Source organism: Ambystoma mexicanum, chromosome 10, assembly GCF_040938575.1.
Source record: "Ambystoma mexicanum isolate Mex_15411 chromosome 10, UKY_AmexF1_1, whole genome shotgun sequence".
In the NCBI taxonomy this organism is placed as follows: domain Eukaryota; kingdom Metazoa; phylum Chordata; class Amphibia; order Caudata; family Ambystomatidae; genus Ambystoma; species Ambystoma mexicanum.
The window spans coordinates 1,174,439,620-1,174,464,089 of NC_090932.1; the positions used below are offsets into that span (position 1 = coordinate 1,174,439,620).

Sequence of the window (24,470 nt, forward strand, 5' to 3'; positions counted from 1 at the left end):
ACCTGGTAGCGCCCGTGTCCCCCCCGTCCCCTCCCACTGTAACATGTAATCTGGCAGGGTGTACACAATAACATTAATTGATATAACTAGCAGGGGCAGACTACAGCGGAAGATGTCCCCTGCAGCGGCGAGAGGGCGGATCAAGGAGGGAGCTGGCCCTGTCTGATTACACAGAGGCAAACCACAGGGGGAGCTGACACGAAAAGTGCATCATAATCACGGGCTGACCACAGAGGAAGCACCTTGCCATTTAAAGGCGGACTGTGGAGGAAGCTGGCCTTGGTATAACGGGAAGGAGGACCAAGGGGGAGGCAGGCCTGCAGTACACATAGGAGGAGAATGCAGACGCCAGGCCTGCGTGAATATACTTGTAAGGTTGGTTTTGCACCGTGAATGGCACCAGGGACTTCGAAGCAGCAATATCAATGCAAATTTAAGGCCGTCAGAGTTGTATAAACAGGGTTGGCATAGGTATAAATGGATTCCAACAGTACGGGGAAATAAAGTTGGCAACAACATTCCCAGAAACATTCTTTTAGCTGGGAAGTGTACAATGCCATAAACAGGCACAGCATTGTAATGAGTGGGGACTAAAGCAAGTACAAATAGACTGCATCTCGGTTCCCACTGTGGGCTGCCTTAACACAATAGGCACGGCCTGTAACACGCGTGCATGTAGGTATTGCAGGACTCCACGGCGAGCAGGGCAGCATCATCCCCGGATGAAAAGTGCAGCTGAATGAGTTATGAGCGAGGGCCAGACCCAGATCGCAGAGTGGGAACATTTAAGCGCAGGCAACTGGAGGAATGCAAGATTCACGGAGGCCCGCTCAATGCCCAAGCAAACAGCAGTTGTGATGGAGGAAGGTCTAGACATGGTGGATAAGCATCAAGAATACCGGAGGGAGCAACTGTAAATGAAACGCATTGCATACCTGGGATACGATGCGATAGGAGTTACAATGTCAGCCCCAGCCCTTGCGCAAAAATTATATATAGCGCACCAACATTCAGCAAATGTGTAATACTGTCAGGAAGTCTGAATAAATCAAAACAAGGCTGGAAGACATGAGGTCCTGCGCGCCCCATAGGAGTAGCTCGACACAGGAGACATTGGGATAGCACCATGTAAAGACCAGAGCCACATACTGGAGGAGCAGGTTGAGAGACACCCGACATAACCTCGTGGTACGCACACGGACAAGCAGACACTGCAAGTTTTCCCTAGGCAACTGGACACAGGCCGGCACAAGGTTGCGGGTCCTGGTGCAAACTAGTGGCCCAGACGTCAACGCCAGGCAACCCATACTGAGTCATCATACAACAACAAGGGGCCGTAAACTGCCATAAGCCATATGGGTGGCAAAAGTAAGAAGTATAACTGCAGCTAAGCTCCAACACGAAAGTCGCTTGGGCACGCAGGGTTGCAAGACCGGATCGCTACCCTAGGATCGGTATACAAGTGTACGCAACAAAAGGGGCACAACAGGTAACTAAGGCCCATTTACCAAAGTGCGGTCTGTGCGCAGTGGAAACCTGAACAGGGAGTCATTGTGCAGAAGACTGCAGAAGAAGTGAAGCCATGGCTTCAAAGCGCCAGAAAAGCAAGGCTAAGCAGCCGACGATGCTAGCCTTTACCAAGTCTGCCTCGCCAGCTGAAACCACTGCTACAAGGTCACCTCACGTAGAGCCAGCGCCCGCAAGAGGGGATCAACAGATCCTAGAGGCCATAGCATCGGTGAAGGAATCTCGCAAAGCCAAAATCGATGCTATCAGTATTGACGTGAATCTGTTGAGACAAGATATGAGGGCACTGGCTGAATGCACAAGTACACTAGAAAAGACAGTCGCAGAACATACGAGCGACCGTAAAGATACTTCTCAAGACGTCAGGATGCTACAACAAGAAGTGCGCAATCTAGAAGACGGGGCCGAAGATGCAGAAGGCAGGGCTTTCCGCAATAACGTGCAAATTATCGGGCACCCAGAGGGAGGAGGAGGGAATCCGACGGAATACATGAGTCCCTGTTACAGCAAGAAATTGGCACCGGCACCCTCATGCAGGGATTCACAGTGGTAAGAGCACATTGCTCATTGGTGAGGAAACCACCACCAGGAGCTCCACCGAGGCCAATAATAGCCCGGATACTGAACTATCGCGATATAGAGAAGATCCTGGGGTACTTCCGCAAACGGGAGATGATAACCGCTTTTCTGGACTACAACCTCCAAGTGCAGATGTTACGGATGAACTATATAGAGGCTAAAAGGAGATTACGAGTGTCGAACCTGAAATACATGTTGTATCCGGCCAAACTGAAGGTGATCCATAAAGGTCATGCCATTTTCTTTGAGAACTATGTACACCCTTTCAATAAAAGAAAATTCATGAGCCACTGGTCGTCGATATATTTGGGTGCCATGGGCCAGCCATCGCCCCCTTGTTTCTACGCTAGGTGAAAGATTTAAGCTTTGATAAAATAACATATTTTCTCCTAGCACAGTGTACGTGTATCCCTGCAGCATTATGGACATTGCACACGCATGGTGGTCCAGACCCCACTGGTGAGCCGTCTTTCTTGTTTTGGTGAGGAGCCGGGGGTGGGGGGGGTTTGTTTCGGTGCTGCTCACAGGGGGCCCACACATTTTGTTATGTTGAATGGCTGATCCAGGGCTCCACATCACCTGAATCAGGCAATATGTCCTCCAACTGGCTTATGGGGTGCGTCTCGGAATGAGTCGGACCAAATCAATCCTCATGCCGACAGAGAGACTTCAAGACATTGTCTTCATTTGGGACACTAGCCTCACTGTGGAAAGAAGACTGTAAATGTCTTTCAAAGAGATGCTAAGAGCGTCCAATGGTTGCTTGGCTTGATGTCAGCCTGCACATGAGGTTAACTCCGTTCCAGCTTTCCTCAGATTAGTTGCAGGACTCTCAGCCTCAAACAGAGCTCATCCCTATTTATTCAACTATGCTCACCAACCTTCTCTTGTAGATGGATGACTCCAGTCTCACAGGTTGTGTGCACTTCTCTTCAACCTCTTCACTGAACAGTCTATCTTCAATTATCTCTATGAATTCAATGTTATTCAGTGAAACAAAGGGAAGGAGTTGGAGGCCAAGGGAGCTTTCAATGTCAGTCCAGCTCTAAAGGAGCAGGCTGCGCATTTGGCGGCCACCGGATAAGTAGGATGACACAGGCATCGCTGGTGGATAAGAAGGAGGAGATCGACTAGAAGCTGCCATTTCAAATATATTTTTATTCAAAATAATATAAAAATGACTAACTTTCCTTAAGCTCGATGGGTTTCCCTATCTAACACAAATAACTAGGGTGCTCGTCGTCAGTTGTGAAGTCCAAATGAAGTCTTTCCTCCGTCCAAAACTTGCACTGACCCTACCATTAAAGCTAACAACTAAAGCCCAGTAGAAGGACGCCCTTCTCCAGCATTGGATATTTCACGGATTCACATGCTGTGAATATACCCCGTCAGGCTGGGAATCCCGTTGCCTTGATTTAGTAATTTTCCTATGGAAAAAAACTTGACACCTTGAGTTGTCCCATCGATGCCGTTGTGGGTGGTTTTGGTTGCCACCAATGGGACGTCAAGTGTATAGCTCCGACCCAGCAGCTTCCCCTCAGATTTCAACCGGCTTTCGAGCTGGTGAGATTCCTTGCGTTAGTCTCTTCTGAGAGAAAATTAATTTCTTCTGAAAATTAATATTTCTTCAACTTCCTCCATCCGTAGCAACCGACGTCTACGTACGTGGTTCTGTTTACAACCATAGAGACCCCTGGACCAAATAAGTCCTTATTTAGGCCTTGTGACATTTGTGGCCTAAAACATGTGTATGAGGACGATAGACCTGCAGAATGTCTTTACTGTCTTTACCCTAACCATTCCGCGGAAGGATGTGACCTCTGCTAGGGTTTCTCACAAAAGAAAACAAGGACAGAAGCCATCGCCTAATCTGTTGGCTCAGTGAGGGAGCGTACCCGGCGTCAGAATTGGGGTTGTCGAGGAGTGGGAGAGCTACCACTCCGGTCACCATCACGTCAGAGATTCAGGTCTGAAGAGCCAGTAGCGAAAAAACAAACCGGTGAGACCAAGTCATCCACGGATCATGATGAGGCCAAACATGCCTTTCCTGTTCGAAAACCACCAGGTAGTGGTGAGGGGTCCCATACTGTGTCTAAGCACTCGGCCAAGGTATTGTTGACGAAGACACCATCAGAAAAACCGAGGTATAAAGGTTCACACCCGTCGACAAAACCCACGCCCGACCCGTCCAGGAGATCTCCGACAGTGGACAAATACGGATCCAAATCGGCTACAAGGGCCTCCTCTTCGTCTTCGATGAAAAAGAAACACTATTTGTCATCAGAGTCTCTCGGATCCTCCTCCGGGACATGAATCGTCAGCGAGACACCTTCACTCCAACGACAACAGCGACATTGACAACGATAACTTTGTCAACGTCAATGGGCCATCCCTAGTCGGCGACCACCTTGTAGATGACCCAAAAACATCAATCGTCTGGAGAAAAACCTATGCAACTGTCGACCACCATCTCGACTGAGACTTCGGGATTACCTATACAGGACAGTATATTGTCCCCCAAAGGTATTCTGAAAACCCCAACAGGTGACACTGTAGTGCAAAACCCGGCTCCTCTAGGAATGTCTCCTATAAGTTATCCAGACATCATGCTTGAAGACATTTTGCAGCATGAAATCACGTCAGATTTTGAGCCTCTGGCAGAAGAATGTCGAGGGGTCACTGACTCAGATCCTGAGGAAGGCACTTCCCATCCTCCTATCCAAGGACCCTCAAGAGGGGAAGACATACCTCTAGGAATTCAGACACCTACTCTACCATTAACACCTGCTGGAATGGGCGGTCTGAATCCACAATACCCCCTTATTAACAGCTTGATGTCAGCCACAGACAATTCTGACATACGGAGAAGACCAAGTTACACTGCAGCGTCCAAAGGACCCATGCCATCCCATTAGAAACCAAGACAAACTTCCTAGAATTCAAACTCCTCCTAAATCTCCACCTCCACGAGGACATAGTCCACGTAGAAGAGAGCAAGAGGAGGGAGAATTGGTTGACACAGACCAGGACACTGGTCCACGGGATACAAGCTCCACCACCTCTTTATCTACTCAGAGCCGACACGTGAGACACAGATGATCCTGACCAAGATAGTCCTGCTCAGCCCTCGCCTCTAGATGACATTGTGGCTTTTCACTCCATGATGTCTAAAGCATGCTAAGAGTTTGGTTTAATTCCTGGAGAGGAAAAGGATTGTTTCCTCTTTGACCTCATGGGTAAACGCAGGAAGGCAGTGTTTTGTATACCCATCCTGGATCATGTTTGGCAGGAGGGCCTCTGTTCTCTGAAACATCCATTTAAAGAGCCGGCAATTAAAGGTAGACTGGTTACAAAATTTAAGGCACCAGACACAACACCAAAATGCCTCACCTCACAACCCACTGCAGAGTCAGTGATATCAGCGGCAGCAAGTCGCAAGGCTCGTACGCAGCACAAGTGTGCCACTCTGCCAGACAATGAAAACCAGAAATATGGATGCCTTTGGAAAAAAGGTTCTCCCCATTGGGGCAACAACTGTCAAAGCAGCAAATACCCTTGTCATAGTTGCTCGATATACGATTGCGAGATGTGGCATCGGTTGGCTCCTATATGGAACACTTGCCAGAGCAGCAGAGGAAGGAAGCCATGACACTAGTGCGTGAAGAGGAGGAAGCCTCGAATCACAGCATTAACATTGCTGTAGACCTCGCTGAAACAGGGTTCAAACAGATTGGCAATGGGGTAGTGCTTTGACGGCAGGCATGGTTACGTTGCACCGATTGTTCGGCAGAAGGTACAGCACAAAGTAATCGATATGCCATGTCAAGGGGAAAATCTGTTTGGGGACAATATTGATGAGGCCCTTAAAACCATGAAAGCAGACTCGGACGCTGCTAGATCTGTTGCTGTTTTACAGGGCAGGCGGTCTTTTCGCTCCTTTCGAGGAGCCTCTGGTAATTCAAGATGCTCGTCCTCAAAGGACAACAAAAACTACAGTAGACCTGGATACTACTCTCAGGGCTACAAGAGAAATTACCAATCCTCCCAGCGCAGCAACGAGTACCATCAAGAGCAGCGAAAGAACGGATCAGCCACCTCTCAAAGAGGCAGGCAAAATAAGGCACAACAATGACTGCCTTAGGGCAGACAGGTGGGGGGTAAATGTGTCGTTCTACCTCAGTGAGTGGTAAACAGAAACAAAGGAAAGGTGGGTGCTAGATGCCATCTAGTACGGCCACTTGTTAGAGTTCAAACGCGCACAAATCCCAATGCCTCCCTTAAAGATATCACACCGCAACTTCAAATTTTGCAACTGGAGGTGCGGCAAATGCTAAGTAATCAATCCATCGAAAGAGTTCCTCCTTTGGCAAGAGGAAAAGGAGTATACTCCAGGTATTTTGTCGTCAAGAAATCAGATGGGAAGTGCCAGCCTATCCCGGACTTGCGAGGTTGAACAAAAACATCAAAACGCAGAAGTTCAAGATGATGACATTCCAGGATGTCATAAAGACCATACAGCACCGCAAATATCTGGCGGCGTTAGATAGCAAGGATGCATACTTCCACATGCCAATACATCCAAGGCACCGAAAGTACCTCGGATTTGTGGTCGTCGAAAGCCATTACCAGTTTCCGGTACTCCCATTTGGCCTAAAATCAGCACCCATGACGTTCCCAAAGTGCCTGCCACTAGTAGCAGCCTTTTTCTGAAAGCACGCCCACTGCGTCTACCCATATTTAGATGACTGGTTGGTTCCAGGTTCAACATATCAACAAACAATGTGTTCTCTCAGACAAACAAACTCTGCTCCAACAATTGGGATTCGCAATAAATGACACCAAGTCTTGCACAGTTCCATCAAAAAATGTGTTGTTACTGAGCGTTCCATTCCTCACGGACCAAAGTCTTGTTAGACCCTCCCATAGGGTGAAAAAATTGATAATCCTAGCGAACTCTTTCACGCCAAACAAGCTAGACACGGTTCACACATACATGGCTCTCCTAAGCAACCTATTGACCAGCATCCTTCTAATTCCCCACTGCAGGCTAGATATGCGGACAGTGCAAAGGTTTCTGGCTACCAGATGGTGCCAAATCCGGGGTTCCAAGTTACCATCCCTCGGAATCTCTCTAAAACACTAAAATGGTGGACATATCCCTGCAACATCGCAAAGGGAATGCCCCTTGTGCAACCCAACTACCATCTCACGATTGTGACGTATGCCTCCCCGGCGGGATGGGGAGCTCATTTGGACAAGCAACAAGTCAAAGGCCTGTGGACTACCGAAGAAACCATCCTACACATAAATGTGCTGGTACTGCAGCCAGTACATTGGGCTCTAAAATCCTTCCTGCCGCTAATAAGAATTCAGTGGTTCGAGTCCTCACGGACAACACAACCATGATGTTTTATCTGCAGAAACCAGGTAGAACTCTGTCAAACACCCTATCCCAAGAAGCACCGACCATCTGCATTGGGCCATCCAACACAACATTCTGCTTCAAATTTTCCACCTTACGGGGATCCAGAACAAGCAAGCAGACACCGTCAGCAGGGATTCATCGAAATCACACGAATGCCAATTGCACAACGTCCAGATATCCAAGATTTTCTCGACGTGGGATCATCCCCCTCTAGACCTCTTCGTCACTCACAACAACAAGCAGTGCCAGGAATTTGTGAGCTGGATCCCACATCCCGAAACTCAAGGGGACTCATTCTCGTTCCCGTGGAACGACATGTTCGCAAATGCGTTTCCCCCCTTCCCTCGTCAAGAAAACGATACAGATGATCTGCAAAGGTCACTGCAAAATAATTCTGGTGGCACCGTACTGGCCCAGGCGGACCCGGTTCTCGGACCTGCTGCAGCTGTCAGCGGACAATCCAATCCATCCAGCATCTCATGCCAATCTCCTGTCCCAGAATGGCAGGATGATTGTTCATCATGATCCAGGCTCTCTTAAATTAACAGCGGGGCTCCTGACCATGCTGAATTTGGCAATTTGAACATCCCTCAAGACTGTCAGCACATTCTAGCAGTGCTTACGGCCCCTTCTACTAATGTTTCCTATAACCACAAATCAAAATGATTCTGTACATGGTGTGCCCAACAGCCCAACCTGCATCCACTGGCCATAAAACCTCATTGGGTTCTTCCTTACCTGCTAAAATTGGCAAAAGAAGGTCTAGCGATCTCTTCTATAAAGGTACACTTATCTGCATTTTCTAGATTTACAAGAACAAGGTCACCCCCTCTCCACAGTGACAGGCTAATCAAACACTTATTAAAAGGGCTTTTTCGTACCTTTCCTCCAAAGAAAGGGATTCCATCTGTATGGAGCCTGAACCTGGTCCTTGCAGCTCTTATGAAGCCGCTGTCCGAACCTCTGTCTACAACACATCAAATTTGTCGCCTGGAAAGTGGCTTTCTTAATAGCCATTACATTCTCTAGACGAGTTTCAGAACTACAAGCTTTGATAGTAGATCCTCCGTATCTATGATTCGCGAAGGACAAGGTGATGCTCTCCACCAATCCTCATTTCATCCCAAGAGTTCCATCAGAGTTTCACAAAAATGCAACCATAACTCTGCCTACATTCTTTCAAAACACCATTTCACCAGCGGAGCAAGCTCTACACTCTCTGGATGTGAAAAAGGCTTTGAAATATTATCTAGACCAGACAAAATCTTTTAGATCAACTAAACTGCTTTTTGTCGCCTTTGGCTCATCCAACAAGGGAAAATCAATTTCAAAACAGGGCATTGCATGGTGGATTTAATCAGCAATCTTCTTCTGCCACTCGAAGGCCAACAGGCCGTTGCAAACCGGGCCTAGAGCGCACTGTAGAAGAGCCACAGCTACCTCTGTGGCTCTCTTGTCCGGAGTTCCCATCAGAGACATTTGCCAGGCGGCAACATGGGCAGTGCCCCACACATTTACTAGACACTACTGTTTACATCACCAGCACGCTGAGGACGTGCAGATGGGACGAGCAGTCCTTCAACGGCTGTTCCAGTAAGGTAAACCTTGCAGCTTCTGGGGATATTTCCTTTGTCTACTTACGTATGTATTCTTCTCGCATTAACACAGAGCATTTGAAAGTCTCTAATCTTTGTTTGCCTGGGTTATCTCCTCCAAACATGTATACTGCGTCAAAATCTATTCACAGAATGTGAATCCATGAAAGAACCAATGCTTCCCCTCGGATTTTAACCACTCCAGCTAGAGGATAACCCCCCCTGTACAGGAAGTTTGCCTGGAGAGGGGAAGGTTGGAGGGCGCATGTGAATCCATGAAAGAAACCAACGCTGTTGAAATGGAGTTACAGGTAAGAAACTACTCCCTTAACCTGGGGTTTTTTATCAGTTTTATCAATATAGAATCTTCAGATAGTTCATGGCTATCTCTTTCAATAGTTCGTTCATTTCGCTTATGGGACTTTGCCACGCCCCCTAAATTCCCCTTTCATTGGGTTTTTAAGATCTTCTGTACCGCTCTGATAACTGGAGGTTCATTTAATGTGTCCTTCTTACAGGAAGTAAAACATTTTTCTCTGTCTGACTTGAGACTTATAATTTGAAGCTTACAATCATTCTTCTCCTCAGTACCAGTCTTGGTCCTCTTTTCACTTGGCGTTTCACTGGGACCTGTATGATATGCCCAGTAAAGAAGTTCTCTTCTCTGAATTTTGTATTTCACTGAGACGAGTATGATGAGCCCAGTACTTGGTCTCACTCTGCTTATCACTTTGTTTTCTACTGGAACAAGAAGGATGAGTCCAGTAGTTATTTTCACTCTTCATATCACATTGTACTCTACTGGGACGAGTATGAAGAGCGCAGTAAGTATTCTCACTTTGCTTATCACTTTGTATTTTACTGTGATGATTATGATTAATCCAAACGTTATATTCGGTCTCAGGACTTATTATGCCAATCATTATCACCGCCTCTCTCCCTCTGTCTCCTGCTCTTTCCCCCGTTACCTTCCTTTTATTGGGGCCATGTCAGCATTTGCCTCCTTCTCGTCTCTCCTACTGGTCAGGACCGTCTGTCTGCTCGGCTCCCCTGACCTGACACATTTTGGTGTACTTCTTGGTAGGTGGTATCGGCTACGAGAGGGGTTTCCTCTCTCTCTCCGTCTTGGCCACTGCTTCTGGGTTGCGTGTCCCTCTTGAGACTGCCTTCCAGCTGATAGATTCTCTGGTCTGTCCTTTGAACAATGCGGCTCAGGTACCTGTTCTCTGCAGCTCCCTCTCATCATGCAAGCAGTATCAGCTTTGGTAGGAGTTTCTTCTCTCTCTCCAGCTTGGCCACCATTTCTACAGTGCATGTCCCTCCTGGGACTACAGTCCGCTTTGCAAGCTCCCTATAGCTTGTTCGTCGAAGAGGCAACTCGGGTGCCTGTTCTCTGCAGCTCCTCCCCAGCTTGGGATGCAGCCTTTCCCTGTGTTCACCCGCGTCCCTAGCGCAGCTGGTCTGAAACTCCCAGGTTTCTCTCTTTGACTCCCTCTCCTTGGACTCTTATGATGCTGCTCTGAGTCTTCCCCATCATTCTTTGAAAGTCCTTTCTCAGTATCTGAGTATTACTCGTTATAACTCTTGTGGGTTTCTTCTTCCCAGTACATAACAGGTAGTGTTCTTTACAACTCCATGGGTCTTCTTCGTCTCTGTATCTGATAGGCATTGGCTTTTGTGTGAAGCACCACCGTAACACATGTATACAGATTCTTCCAGTTTCCTCTCACCAGGTTTTATTTTATTGGATGGCAAATTGATTTGAAAAGGGAGTTTTTATCAGAACGGGGGTCCTTATATCCATGGGGGTGGGGGGTCTCTCCAGGCGAGTTCCCAATTGCCTCTACCCCTAGGGAGGATCTCGAGTAGCGGGCTCACCTCCCTAACCTCACAAAGCAAGGCTCCCCTTTGGGGAGAAGTGACTGATTTCCTTGATTTGTCACACACCCTAGACAGTCTATGGACTGAATAGAGTGGCACATGATAATACGAGTTGATGCAGCTAATCTTAAAGCTGAGATTACAGCCTTGTGGACCAAACCATAGGCAGTGGCCAATCTGTTCAATTGTCGATGAGAAGGTCAGTATTGGGAAAGATTTTCTTTTTGCTGCTTTCCCTCCGTAGGCCTCTCATCTTTTTGCTGTTGTTTTGAACCTGACCTGACTTTTGAAGTTAAGTAAAACCTTTCTGCTTTGCTTACCTTATTTTGCTCATCTATTTTGGAGGCACTGATGGTCCCTAAGGCTGTCCGTGCATAAGGACCTTATCTCCCATTACCAAATTCTTTGTTTGTTTTACACTGCATAGATAACCTTACAGGTAGCAGCGGTAGGGCTATTTTGTATTCCTTTTTCATTTGTTGTAAGTAACTTTATTTGCATTATGTGTTTAGGACAGAGCTTTGACAGTACATATCTTTCTACTTTTTTTAAACATGTTTTAACTTCATTTTTGCATTTTACTGCATTATACCTTTTTAGGAGAACCATATACTGTAAAATGGCCTTGCCACAAGATTTTACTTTGTACTTTGGCCAGCTTGTCCTTTGGCCTTTTTCCTGCCCTCCCAACCCAGGCCATGACTGGATACTCCATGTAAGGCAAGCCCTTTACCAGGCAAAGCATTGGCTTTCCCCTGCAACGTGGCTGTATGTTTTTCTGGCTTAATGTTGGGGGTGGGACTGTCTGATCCCAGTGAGTATCCTCGACAAAGTGTCTGTTGCTGGGCAGATGTGGTGGCTGAAGACTGTCCATGATTGAACAGCCCCTATCAGTTTGGATGGTGAGGATCCTTGCTATTGGTGGGCTCAGGTGTGACTCCAGCTCAGATTTAGTATTCGAGGAGGACTCCTGCAGCCTTCAGATCATTGAAGCCAAGACGCCTTTGAAGAGGAGCATCCTGCTGAAGACATGTAGATAGTCACTGCAGCCAACCAGCAGTGACTCCAGCCAAGTTTCAGCGAAGCTTTTCTCCTTTGTCTGATCTCCAGAAGGACTTCATCAGTGCTTCAACCCCTGTACCAGTCTGAACAACCAGCCTGGACTACCTGCTCAACAATCCTGCCCTTTGAAATCCCATGAACACCATGTGAATTGGCAAGCTCCTGCCTGGGCTACCTCATTTCATCAATCATCCTTTGGACTTGGGACTCCACTGATCCTCAGCTGAAGGGAAAAGATGCCACCCACTGCTGTTGCAACTCTCCAGCATGAAGAGGGGCCTTGCAGGCTTCTATGTCTTCACCACAAATTTTGTCTTCTACCACATGAACACAGCGTTCATCCCTTTATTCTACCTGTGTTATTGGGGTTTCTGAAGTTGTCCGCATCATCGTCCCAGGTTCATCCTGTTATCTGGTCATAGGAACTGTCTAGCCAGAGCACGAAACTGCCAACTAGCTGAACCTAAATCCTGACTTTGAAAGTGACCTCTGCACCAGCAACCTCTGGAACCCTTCCAACAGAACCAAGGCATGAAGTAAGTGGGCCCAGCAAATTCAGAGTCCTCAGAAATGGTTTCTAACTGAATCGGAGTACAGGGGGTGAGTTTACATACCTATTTTCCTCCCACCCCCATCCTACCAAAGGGTTTAACAGGCGCAAGATCCTAACCTTAGCTCTACCTTGCCTGTTCATGATCGGTGGAGTTCTGGCCAAGGATCCCCTAAGGTGGCCAGATTGGGTGAGGGCGCATTAACAACATTGCTTTCTTTATTCTTCACTACTTGAGACACTGAAACCTAGAAGTTGGCTTTGCCGAAACGTGTTCTGTCTGCTTAAAAGTCTCTAACCCCTCCACAAAGGGCTATGTTTGGGAATTGTGACTTTTAGGGTACTAGACCCCTTCTCCCTTAGTAGGGAAGGACTTTTAAGTATAGGGCCTTATTTTAATAAGGCAGTTTGTTGTGCTTTTCTACTCTTTGAATTACTTGTTCGCTCACTGGTTTTTATTGCTTACCTTTGTTTTCTTCACTTGTGTTACTACAACTACAAGTTCAGTATATGATCTAACTGTGAAAGTGTTGGTGCACTTTAGCAAGAGTACCCCAAGGTGGATGTACATCTGTTAATAGTGAATGTGTGGTAGATTTACTTACCTGTGATTTTCATTGATGAGAGTTTAAGGCTTAATAAATATCATTGCATGTTTATACATTTTGCCTAATTTGTATTAACAGTGTTCTGTGTGTGCTTAACTAACTGAACACTTCACCACCCCCATACTCTCCTAAATCTAACTCTTGCTGCTCAGTCACACAACCTTGATAGAGTTTGGCTAGACATTAGTGTCATCTCCTGTTACCTGAAAAAGGGGGCCGTTCAGAATCTGTCCACAGGGCCGATTGTTAAAATCCATCTCAACAATCACTTATATGTTGCAGACACTCCCTACTGCCATCCATTGCAGGATGGACTCGGTCCCCGACACAACATAAACCAGTTAAGTGGCCTGCAAGTGCTACTCCAATGCGAGCGACTCAATTGTTCCTGTAGAGTTAAGGGAAGGTGTTGGTTGCATCTGTCTCTGCAGTGAGGTCTGGAGCATGCATGTTCCACCGGTGCTTTGCAGTTGAATTGTAGAGTGCTGTAGCAGAGCCTTTGTCTTTTTCTTACAACTGCTTCGGGACGAGTTGCAGGGTTTGACAATTGTTTGGTGCTGATCTTTTCTAACGGAATGGGTGCAATGTGTTCACATAGGACCATATCAATCCCCATAATTTTCAATGGGAGTTGGGAGTCCCACTGGTATCTCTATTTTCCCCCCTGCTATTCAACACCTATCCACTCCCACCTTTCAGTCTGCTGGATTCACTGGGCCTGCACTATTTGATGCTGGGCCTTCAGCACCTTTTGAATATCAGTGAGTTGCCCGCTGTTACCTGTTCTGATAGGCCATCAAGTGACCTTAAAGGGCTCTCCCATTTGTTCCTCAGATTTTACCTTGGTCTGTTGTAGGTGCACTTGGTAACTCCATGCTAGACTTCCCTGATTCAATTTGTGTTGGTCTAACTTTACGCCTCCTCGGCCACCTTCTTTGGGTTCATAAGCGCATTTTATTTAGTTATTGTATAGCTTTTACATGTCCTAATGGACATGCTCCAAACTATCTAACCAACAAGCCTTGGCCTTGTCCTTGTGTTCCGAATCATACATTACAATCGTTTATACACCATCTCTGTGGATTTTTTGTGCAATGTTGCTGCCTCTGAAGCTCCCTTTCCATTAGACTACAGCTTTTAACTAACCTATGTTTAGGAAATGATGTAATACCTTTTTGTTTGTTTAAGCCCATGACACCCTGTCACACCCCACCCTCCCGGCCACCTGTTTCATAGTTGAGTGTCTCGAAGGCAATTGTTTGCTATGCCGTTTGCACAGCAACTTCATTAATATCCAAATCAAATACCCTATTATTACAAGGACCTCTGGAGATGGATGCACCATCAATGTCAAACAAGTCCAGATGCATCATTCAAACATTTGGCACCCACCCAACTAGGAGTTGTGGTCCGATTCAAACCTTCAGGGCCTCTCCTTTGGCATGCACATGGAATCTGGATTTGGAAGTGGATCTAGGCACCCATTCATACATCCAGCCAGATCTGTTCATGGTTGCTCTGATCTCCCAGCCTGAAGTCTCAAGTACGCCGTCCCCAAGTATATAACACATTTGTTTCAATTCTTGTCAGGTAAGCACATCCTCATTGTGGTATCTCACTGGACTTCTAAACCCAGGTTGCCATTTTAGTAGCGATCTAAAGGGGAACACACATGTGTTACCTGATCTCTAAATGACTGAAAGAGCGTGCATCTGTCTAAATTATTACAAACACTTGCTTTCTGCAGGTAAAAAATGAACTCCTGTTTATGCGCAAGGAACCTGCCTTAGGAAATGGACTAAAGGCACCTTGGCTTGGTAATCATAGGGATTCTCTAAGTCATTAAAAGTGAGGCCTTGAATGGTAGCTGGTTGGGACGAGGGGTTTGGGAACTATGAGAATAAAGCACACTCACGTTTTTTTTCATCCTTACAAAACAACCCCCTAGACTGAATGGCTTGGGACATTGTTATAGTGGCTCCACCTACGTTCCAATACTACTAATCAAATGCAGAAATTAACATTCTCCTTCACCTTTCAAACTTCCATGGTTCCGTTTTCAAAAGCCAGATGTCTGCTTCACTAAAGCAGCCGTCAAAACTCTTAGTCATTAGCAGTGTTTGCAGAAAAAGACATCAAGTGTGGATGGATTCCCTACCCAGGTTTGATGCATGTTAGCAAGTAGTGTGGCAAAGCTGCTCAACGCTGGATCAGTTCAATGTCTAGTTATAACATTTCACCTGCCCTTAAGTCACACAGCCACTTGCAGATCTTTGTGCCAGTCATTTTCATACTATTTGAGACCAGTCCAGTTTTCTATGCTTTCAAATGTCATAACCCTTCCACCCTGGCAAAGACTGCCTGATATTAGTCGGTCTAATGATTCCTTTCGCTCCCTGTTTGTCCTGGAAATGTATTCTTTTAGCAGCGGTACCTGCAATTGTCTTTCTCTAGACATGCCGCTTTCTGTAAAGGTAGTACATGCAGTTATGGCTCATAGGAGCATAATTGAGGTATTTTCATCATTTTGTGTCGGGAACAAGAATAATTGGATGAAGTATTGTACTTGTAAATTGCAGATATAGAGCACAACTCCACCTATGAAGAATAATGAAAAAATAATTGCATCTGATTTGGATTGATTAAAGATTAGAATAATCCCATTTCATAAAATAGAAACTAAGGTGTCCCCAAGTCTCCAGCGTCCACCCGACATTGTTTTCAACACTAGCTTTTTTTATTTCATGTAGCTACCCCTTTTAATCTAGGAGGCGGATTCTTAGTAGTTGCACTTAATGAGATAATTCTCAATAGCTGTAGCTTTAAAAAACAAGCTTTCTTATATTGTAAGTAAACCCTCATTCTATTCTTATCCAAAAATGATAGTTAAGCCATATATTTCATTGCAATCCCTGTGTTGCTGGATTTACTTCTTTCGATGGTATAGAGTTGTTTTGCCACCAGGCTTTTTTTCTATTGTTTTTTTACAAAAAATATTCATCAAAAAAATTAATCGAAAAATAAAGGGGGGTTGGGTAGGGGTTAGGGAAAGGGATTAAATAAAGGGGAAAAGGGGGCTTGCGGTGGGGAACCATCATTTAGGCTAAAGTAGAATATGTACAAAATCTTGTTCTGAAGGACAGAATATTCAATCGGTGTGTCATGTCTGTAGGCTGTTTCTACACAGTCAATGCCTAGTACTTGTGCTATTGGTGTTTTTGCCATTTATTTTTGAAGTGGAGAAAGAGAAACTGGGTGTGTATTTTATTTTGATTAAAAAATATATGTATCTATTGTTCTTGGTTCATTCTTGCTGTGTTTTACGTCAAACATGTTTATAGTACATGTTCTCGTGCACCAGATACACTGTAATCTCATCTCTCTACACCTTAGATCAGGTCTCTTTGACAACCCACCTCTTTCCCCCCCAAATACAGCCTGTTGTATCTGTAGGTCTTATATTCGCATTTGCCATTCATTGCCTGTATGGTGCGTTTAGTATTCTAGATATGGCAGTTTGTTTTATTGTCATGATTGTATGCAGTGTAATGGCGTTATATCTTTACATGTTGCAGGTTAAATGATATGTGGACCATTGCACTGCAAGACCGTGACTTAACAACTTGGGAAGAGGTAGGTGGCCGTGAATTGCAAGTAACCAATTATTACTAACTGAGAATACTATGTTTGTTGTGTTCTTTTGTGATGGACCCTGCCTAATGGGCTTGTTGCCTACTTATTTCTTGGTGTCAACCAAACGGTTTTTACATTGAGCTCTGATTTTCTGATGCTGCAATTGGTTTATCTTGCTCTTCCAAGTTGAAGTTAGACAAGCAGTGACTCCATTAATCAGTGCAACGAAACTGCTGTTAACATTCTCCTTAGTAATAACATCTTTTCACTCTCTACGAATGTAATGTAGTTCTCACTGAAGTACTTGGGCATTCTATTTAAGTACTCCTTGTTTTTAAACTTTCTTTTGATCCTTCTGACTAGGTCTGATCTTTCCCTGCCAATGTTAGAAATATTGCCTTCTCAGTAAAGAGCTGTGCTCGATCATTTGAGAGGGTCCATTACCACAGCAAAAAACGCATTTTACAGCAATTGCCATTATCGCAGATAAACTGACAAGTCCTTAATTGTGTAGTGCTTTGTCCACCAATCCTACCAATTCAGAAAATCTGTCCCGCTTTTGGCTCTTTCGGTGCATGCTAATTGAACTGGTTAATGTGGTCTTGTGAAGTTGAGTTCTCAGAAATGGCCTGCAATGCGGTGCAGCTGTTCACAAAATGGACATAGGTACTGGCTGCATGGGTTGAAGATTTTGTAATGCGCTCTAGCCGTAGACATCTGCTTTTTGATTGGGGGGGGGGACATGCCAGCCAGGGTACTTCTTGAATTCGCATCCGGGGAAGGACCCTCAACCAATAATGTGGCAGGAAACGCCTGCAAGAACTGACAGTGGTCCGCCTGTGTTTTACAAGCCCTTCCCCAGGTTGGGTACCACTATTTTTTTTTTTTGTGCTCCCTGACCCATCTTCCTTACCCCACTACCCCTCAAACTCCCAAACCTGCCCCTGCCCTCCATCTCAACCCCCAACAATACCCACCCACCCCCTTCCCACTTACCTACTGGGGGTCCTGATGCTGCCGCTCCGTCCCGTCTGCCCCCCGCCATAGATGTGGAAAAGGGACTGGTTCCATTTTCTCTTTACAGGTGCAGCATCTATCTTGGTTTTATTTTTGTATGGGAGATGGGGCTCATGCAAAACGTGCAGAGTCAATCTCCTGTAAAAGAATATATATATATATATATATTTCTGATGTTTGTTAATCTGCTTAGAATCACATGCTGTGCATAGGTCCGACATCCAGTGGTCACTGCGGAGTATTGCATTTTGTTTTTCGTAGTCGAAAAAGGGGACGTCGACAAAGCGGGTCTGTAACACTATCCCTATAGTGACGTGCGTTGTACCCACAATCCCTCACGCGTCGAGGTCCCTCAGATTGTTTTTTTCCGCCCAGCTTCTGGTCGCCTTACGCGGAGCTCCTAGAGAGACATTGCAAATACTTACTACAGACCTCGGTCCTTAATTATACTTATTATATTGTTAAACATCCCTCCCCTCGACGTTAGCTGTGAAGCTGTTTCTCCGCCGAGCAAGTTTTCGACGGAGGGGAAGAGACGGAGGAGATCCTTCGGCGCTGCCGAACACGTGGCCTGGCCTCGCCGGCCAACATACAGTAGGGAGAGTGGGGGTTCAAACTTTTATCTTCTCTTTGAGAATGTCTTTCTTTCTCCCCTATCTTTCCCTTGGGGTTGTTATCACCAGTTATTATTGCCTCAGCTATGGAGAGGACACCTTTTAAGTTTTGCCCACGCTGTAGGGGCAAATACACTTGGAAGGATAAACACAAGCTCTGTAATCGTTGCTTGCCCCTCGATCATAAGGAGGACAGCTGCGCAGCCTGTAAGCTCTTGAAACCAAGAACTCTTAAAGAACGAAAAGTTAAGAGGTGGGCGGACTACGCTATGTCGAAGTCAGTTTCCTCACCCGCCGCCGCTGTTACAGAAAGTGACGAGGAGGGTGATAACTCGACGTCTGTTACGGAAGTCATTAACCCCCAGAAGGAGCGCTCGCGCTCCTCGACGTCCGTCCCCGGCCCCGACGGGCTCGGCTCACGCCCTGCTTATGGGGATGAACACCCCGGCGACAAGGACGCACATAGACCCCATAGGCCTAAGCACACAACCCACGGCTCTTCTTCTTCAAAGACGAAGGATCCATCAGCGCCGAAGGGGACGCAGGGCACTCCGGCGTCTACCTCAGACCGTAAGGGTCTCAAGCCCCACCCGCAAACGCAGCCGCGACCAGCAATTGGGCTTTCATCAAACACGGGCGCTACCTCAAAATCATCCGACGTAACGCTCCATAGAGCGGCTGTCGAGGAACAACGCGTAACGCAGGCAACGTCGACACCAGAGCCCTCTACTGACAATCTCATTGTCGAGAGCCTGGCGAGAATTGTTTCCGAAGACAAACGTAAGCGGACAACGAAACAAACGTCGAATACCGCACAAAAAGCTATAGAAACGCCGAAAAAGCACAAGAGTAGCCAGGAACTGCCCCCTTCATCTAAGGGCACTTCTGAACTACCGGAGGGCTTTTCAGAGGGCGACGGAAACCTTTCTTCGACGTTGTGGGAGCATTCTAAGCGTTTTGAAGGTGAAAACACTGATTTCCCCCCTCTAGACTATTCAGGGGTCCCCCATGAGACCCTTGAAAGACTCCATTCTTGTATGGAGAAAATGGAAAGGTTTTTGGGAACCCAAAACCCACCCACACACAAAAGACCAAGAGAATGGCCCCAGGATGACCCTAGGGTCAAGATTCCTAGGCTGTTTCCCCCTTCTACAGACGTATATATGACCTCACTGAAGAGGAGCAATACCTCCAGGAAGATGAGGAGTGTTTGGGTGGAGAGGAAGAACATGAGGAAGAGGGGTTTGAAGAAGATCCTTACACTAGTGCAGGAGCTTTTGAAGAAGATACAGCTACCTCGCAGCCCTGGCAATCCCCATCAGTGCAGCCTTGGCAATCCCCATCAGTGCACTCAGACCCTGATGTCTTTCACCCTTCTCCTCCCAAGGATTCACCTATTGGAAACACCTCTCCCATAGATGACCAACCTTCACTTAATGCACTATTGCGCAAGGCAGCAGCGCATTTTGAAATAGACACAGGGGAAACTCTTCCTGACATAGACTTTGTAGAGAAAGTTATTAAAGAAAAAGCCCCTGTTAGTCAGTCTATTCCGCTTCTGGCTTCTATAAAGAGAAGAATAACTCCTTCCCTTTCCAATCCTGCCTTAGTCAGAGGGGTCAACCCTCGGATAGAAAAGCTCTTCAGCCCTTCGTCCTCTGACCCTTTGTACATCAGAGGACATTCTATTCCGGACTCCCTCGTAGTTACTAATACAAGAAAAAGAGCGGGGGTACCACTATCCACTAGTGAGGCACCACCTGACAAAGAGGGCAAGAAGCTCTATGCACTTGGGAAGAGAATCACGACCTCCGCCGCCTTCTCAACTAGGATTGCAAATAACAATTCCCTACTAGCTAGCGAGCAGATGCACAGTGGAGCAAGCTGCGCAGCGAAGCAGAGGACGCACCAGAACCCCTGCGTTCACGCCTGTTAGCTATAATCTCAGAGGGAACTCCTGTAAACCAGGGCATCGTAAAGAACTCCTTAGATGCCGTAGAGACGGCTGGCCGTTCCCTGGTTCAGGGAATACTTCTCAAACGCCATGTCTGGCCGCGCAATTCGGAATTTAAGCCGGAAACCCAGGCTTCCCTGATAAATAAGCCCATAGAACAAACACATCTGTTTGGGAAAGCAGTTGATGAGGCCCTAGAACATGCAAAGAAAGAGTTTGATACCATCAAGACTCTTGACCAAATTTCTAGGCCCCCTAACAGACACGGCTATGGCAATAGACGTTCCTTTCGTGGCCAACGCCAGCAGCAAAACCAACAGCAATTTTACTCTGCTACCAACTGGCCCTCTAACCAGGGTAACAACACCCAGTTCAGTCAAAGAGGCCAACGCCGTGGCAAAGGAAGAGGTCGCGGCTCCAGCCCCAAAGGTTCCACGCCCAATGCCAACAAATTACCCGAAGATTCAGGTCCCCTCACATACATCACCGGTCGGGGGCCGGCTAACATCGTTCCTATCAGCATGGGAGGGAATATCGTCAGACCGCTGGGTATTATCCACCATAGCCCACGGATACTGCATCGAATTCAACGGTTCCCCGAAGTACAGACCCCCACGGAACCGACGCATGACACCGGAACACCTCACCATTCTTCTTCAAGAAGTAGAAGAGCTACTGAAAAAAGAAGCTATAGAGGCTGTCCCCCTATCTCAGGTAACAGAAGGTATTTATTCAGTGTACTTCCTTGTACCCAAAAAGGACTTAACCATGCGCCCTGTATTAGATCTGTGCCCAGCGAACAAGTTTGTCAAACCCCTAAAGTTTCGTATGGTGACCTTGCAGGAAGTAATCCCACTGTTATCACAAGGGGATTACATGACAACACTAGACATGAAAGATGCATACTTTCATATTTTAATGTTGCCAGCGCACAGAAAATACCTCAGGTTCAAGATAGAGAACAAACACTACCAGTTCAGAGTACTACCCTTCGGGATAGCATCTGCACCAAGGGTATTCACGAAAGTACTGGCAGTGGCAGCGGCCCACCTGCGCAGGTTATCCATCCCGGTATACCCTTACCTCGACGACTGGCTCATAACAGGGGATTCTTACGAAACATGCTTCTCCAATACCCAAAAGACCGTAGACCTTTTGTCCCAACTGGGCTTCTCCATCAACGAAAAGAAGTCCAGCTTAGACCCCAGCCAAATCAAACAATTCCTAGGGGCTCTAATTCGAACAAAGGACGGCCTCGTCTTCCCCTCCAACGAGAGGGTCCAAAACATGCTGTTTCAGATCCCCCATTATGTGGCAGGTCGAGAGGTGACGGTACGCAAAGCAATGCGCTTGCTAGGGATGATGGCGTCATGTATTTATTTGGTACCTCACGCGCACCTGCGCATGCGCCCAATGCAAGAGTGGCTCTACAGCCAGTGGTGTCAGGCCAGCGGACAATGGGACGATCTAGTGGTGGTCTCGCGGGCCTTGGTTCTCTCGCTACGGTGGTGGACAAAAGAAAACCTGTTATTAGGGAAAACTTTTGCCACACCCGCAGTGGAAGCCACTCTAACCACAGACGCATCCCTCACAGGATGGGGGGGCTCACCTATCCCATCAGACTGCTCACGGAGCGTGGACTCCGAGCTTAGCATCCAAGCATATAAACCTGCTGGAACTACTAGCGGTGTTCAAAGCACTGAAAGCCTTTCAGGAACACCTACAAGGAAAGACAGTTTTGGCCCTCACAGACAGCACCATAGCCGTGTACTATCTCAACAAGCAAGGGGGCACTCACTCTCCAGGACTGTCCAAGCTGTCCCAGAATATATGGAAGTGGGCTCTCAAACACAACATGTTCCTACTATCACAACATGTACCAGGGGAACTCAATCTGCTAGCAGACAAACTCAGCAGAGACTTCCCCCTGCCCGAAGAGTACGAATGGCAATTGCACGAAGACATCGTCTTAGACGTCTTCACACAATGGGGATCCCCGGAAATAGACCTGTTCGCAACTATGGAGAACTCACAATGCCAAAGTTACGCCTCCAGGTACCCCCAGAACCAGTCCAAGGGGAACGGTCTGTCGATTCAATGGTCAGGGAAATTTGTTTACGCCTTTCCCCCGACTCCCCTTCTCAACAAAGTGGTGCACAAGATGCACCAGGAGCAGGTTACCATGATACTAGTGGCCCCAATGTGGGCCCGGCAGCCATGGTTCGCTCACTTGATGGAGATGTCCCTATCTCCCCCAGTGAAACTTCCCTGCCCGTACAACATGCTGTCACAGGACAAGGGCAGGACACTGCATCCATGCCCTCAGACCATGAACTTAGCAGCCTGGCTCCTGAGATCATAGAATTTGGACATTTACAACTCCCGCAGAGATGTATGGACATCCTCAGGGAAGCCAGAAAACCTAATACTCACCACTGCTATTCTAGCAAGTGGAAAAAAATTGTCATCTGGTGTAGAGGTAAGAGCATCAACCCGGTTGACTGCTCTCCCACTAACATTGTTCTGTACTTGACCCATTTACTGGATTCAGGTCTAGTGTTCAATTCCATTAAAGTCCACCTAGCGGCACTTTCTGCATACACCACTTCCCAACTTAAAGTGTTGTGGTGGAAGATACCAGTTATCAAGGCCTTCATGGAGGGGGTAAAGAGAATACACCCTTCGATAGCTAACCCAGCTCCTGGATGGGACTTAAATGTGGTACTTTCTAGACTCATGGGCCCTCCTTTCGAACCCATGCACAAGGCAACTCTTAAAGACCTCACTCTTAAGACTGCTTTCCTAATAGCTATCACCTCCATTAGGAGAGTAAGTGAACTACAGGCTCTTTCTGTACTAGACCCCTTTGTAACAGTTCACAAGGATAAGGTGGTTCTACGCACACACCCAAGGTTTGCACCAAAATTCATCTCGAAATTTCATGTAAATCAGTCAATAGAACTACCAACGTTCTTTCAAAACCCTTCCAGCTTGGGAGAAAAAAGTATGCATACACTAGATGTACGCAGAGCTGTCATGTTCTACATGGAAAGAACCAGACCACTGAGAAAGACTAATCAGTTCTTTGTCTCTGTGGCAGCAGGAAGAGAAGGAGATGCAGTTTCAAAGTCCACTAAATCTAGATGGATTGTTCAATGCATCACTCTCTGTTACACTCTTGCTAAGAGAGAACTACCCTTCAAGCCAAGAGCACATTCCACTCGAGGCAATGGGGCTTCCATAGCGTTCATTGCCAATGTTCCCCTTGAGTCCATCTGCAAAGGGGCTACCTGGAGTTCTGTGCACACCTTTACAAAATACTACTGTCTAGATGCACACTCTAGATCTGACTCCCAGGTGGGACAGGCAGTATTAAGACATCTTTTCTCTACTGTTCCTTCTCATAACCCACCGCCAACTCCGGGTACTGCTCGCTAGTCTATGCACAGCATGTGATTCTAAGCAGATTAACAAACATCAGAAGACAATGCATTACTTACCGTAAAAGCATTTCTGATGGTTGTATCTTCTTAGATTCACATGCGCCCACCCTTCCTCCCCGCTCGGATGGAAGGAACATAGACATCCTTTTCGATATTTCTCTCTTTTCTGTACTCACTCACGTCTAGAAGGCTCCCTCAGGGCAGAAAAATACAAACAGAAGGACCTCGACGCGTGAGGGATTGTGGGTACAACGCACGTCACTATAGGGATAGTGTTACAGACACGCCTTGTCGACGTCCCCTTTTTCGACTACGAAAAACAAAATGCAATACTCCGCAGTGACCACTGGATGTCGGACCTATGCACAGCATGTGAATCTAAGCAGATACAACCATCAGAAATGCTTTTACGGTAAGTAATGCATTGTCATATATATATATATATATTACACAAACTAACAGAAAGAAAGGAAGGACAGACTTACCTGTGTAATGTTTAAAATGAGAAACCTGTTTTCTATGTTTACAATCCGACGAAGCCCATAAGGGTGAAACACGTTATTGTTTGTTTTCTCTCCAGTT

General features: G+C 46.6%; 1 protein-coding gene across 1 annotated transcript in view; it reads left to right on the plus strand.

Annotated features, from left to right (window-relative positions):
- LZTR1 (leucine zipper like post translational regulator 1) overlaps positions 1-24,470 on the plus strand; it is a 692,494-nt gene that overhangs the window by 198,966 nt on the left and 469,058 nt on the right. Inside the window, exon 7 of the mRNA XM_069619129.1 lies at positions 16,803-16,860. Coding sequence (XP_069475230.1) covers positions 16,803-16,860 — 58 coding nt within the window. The remainder of the gene's footprint in view (positions 1-16,802; positions 16,861-24,470) is intronic.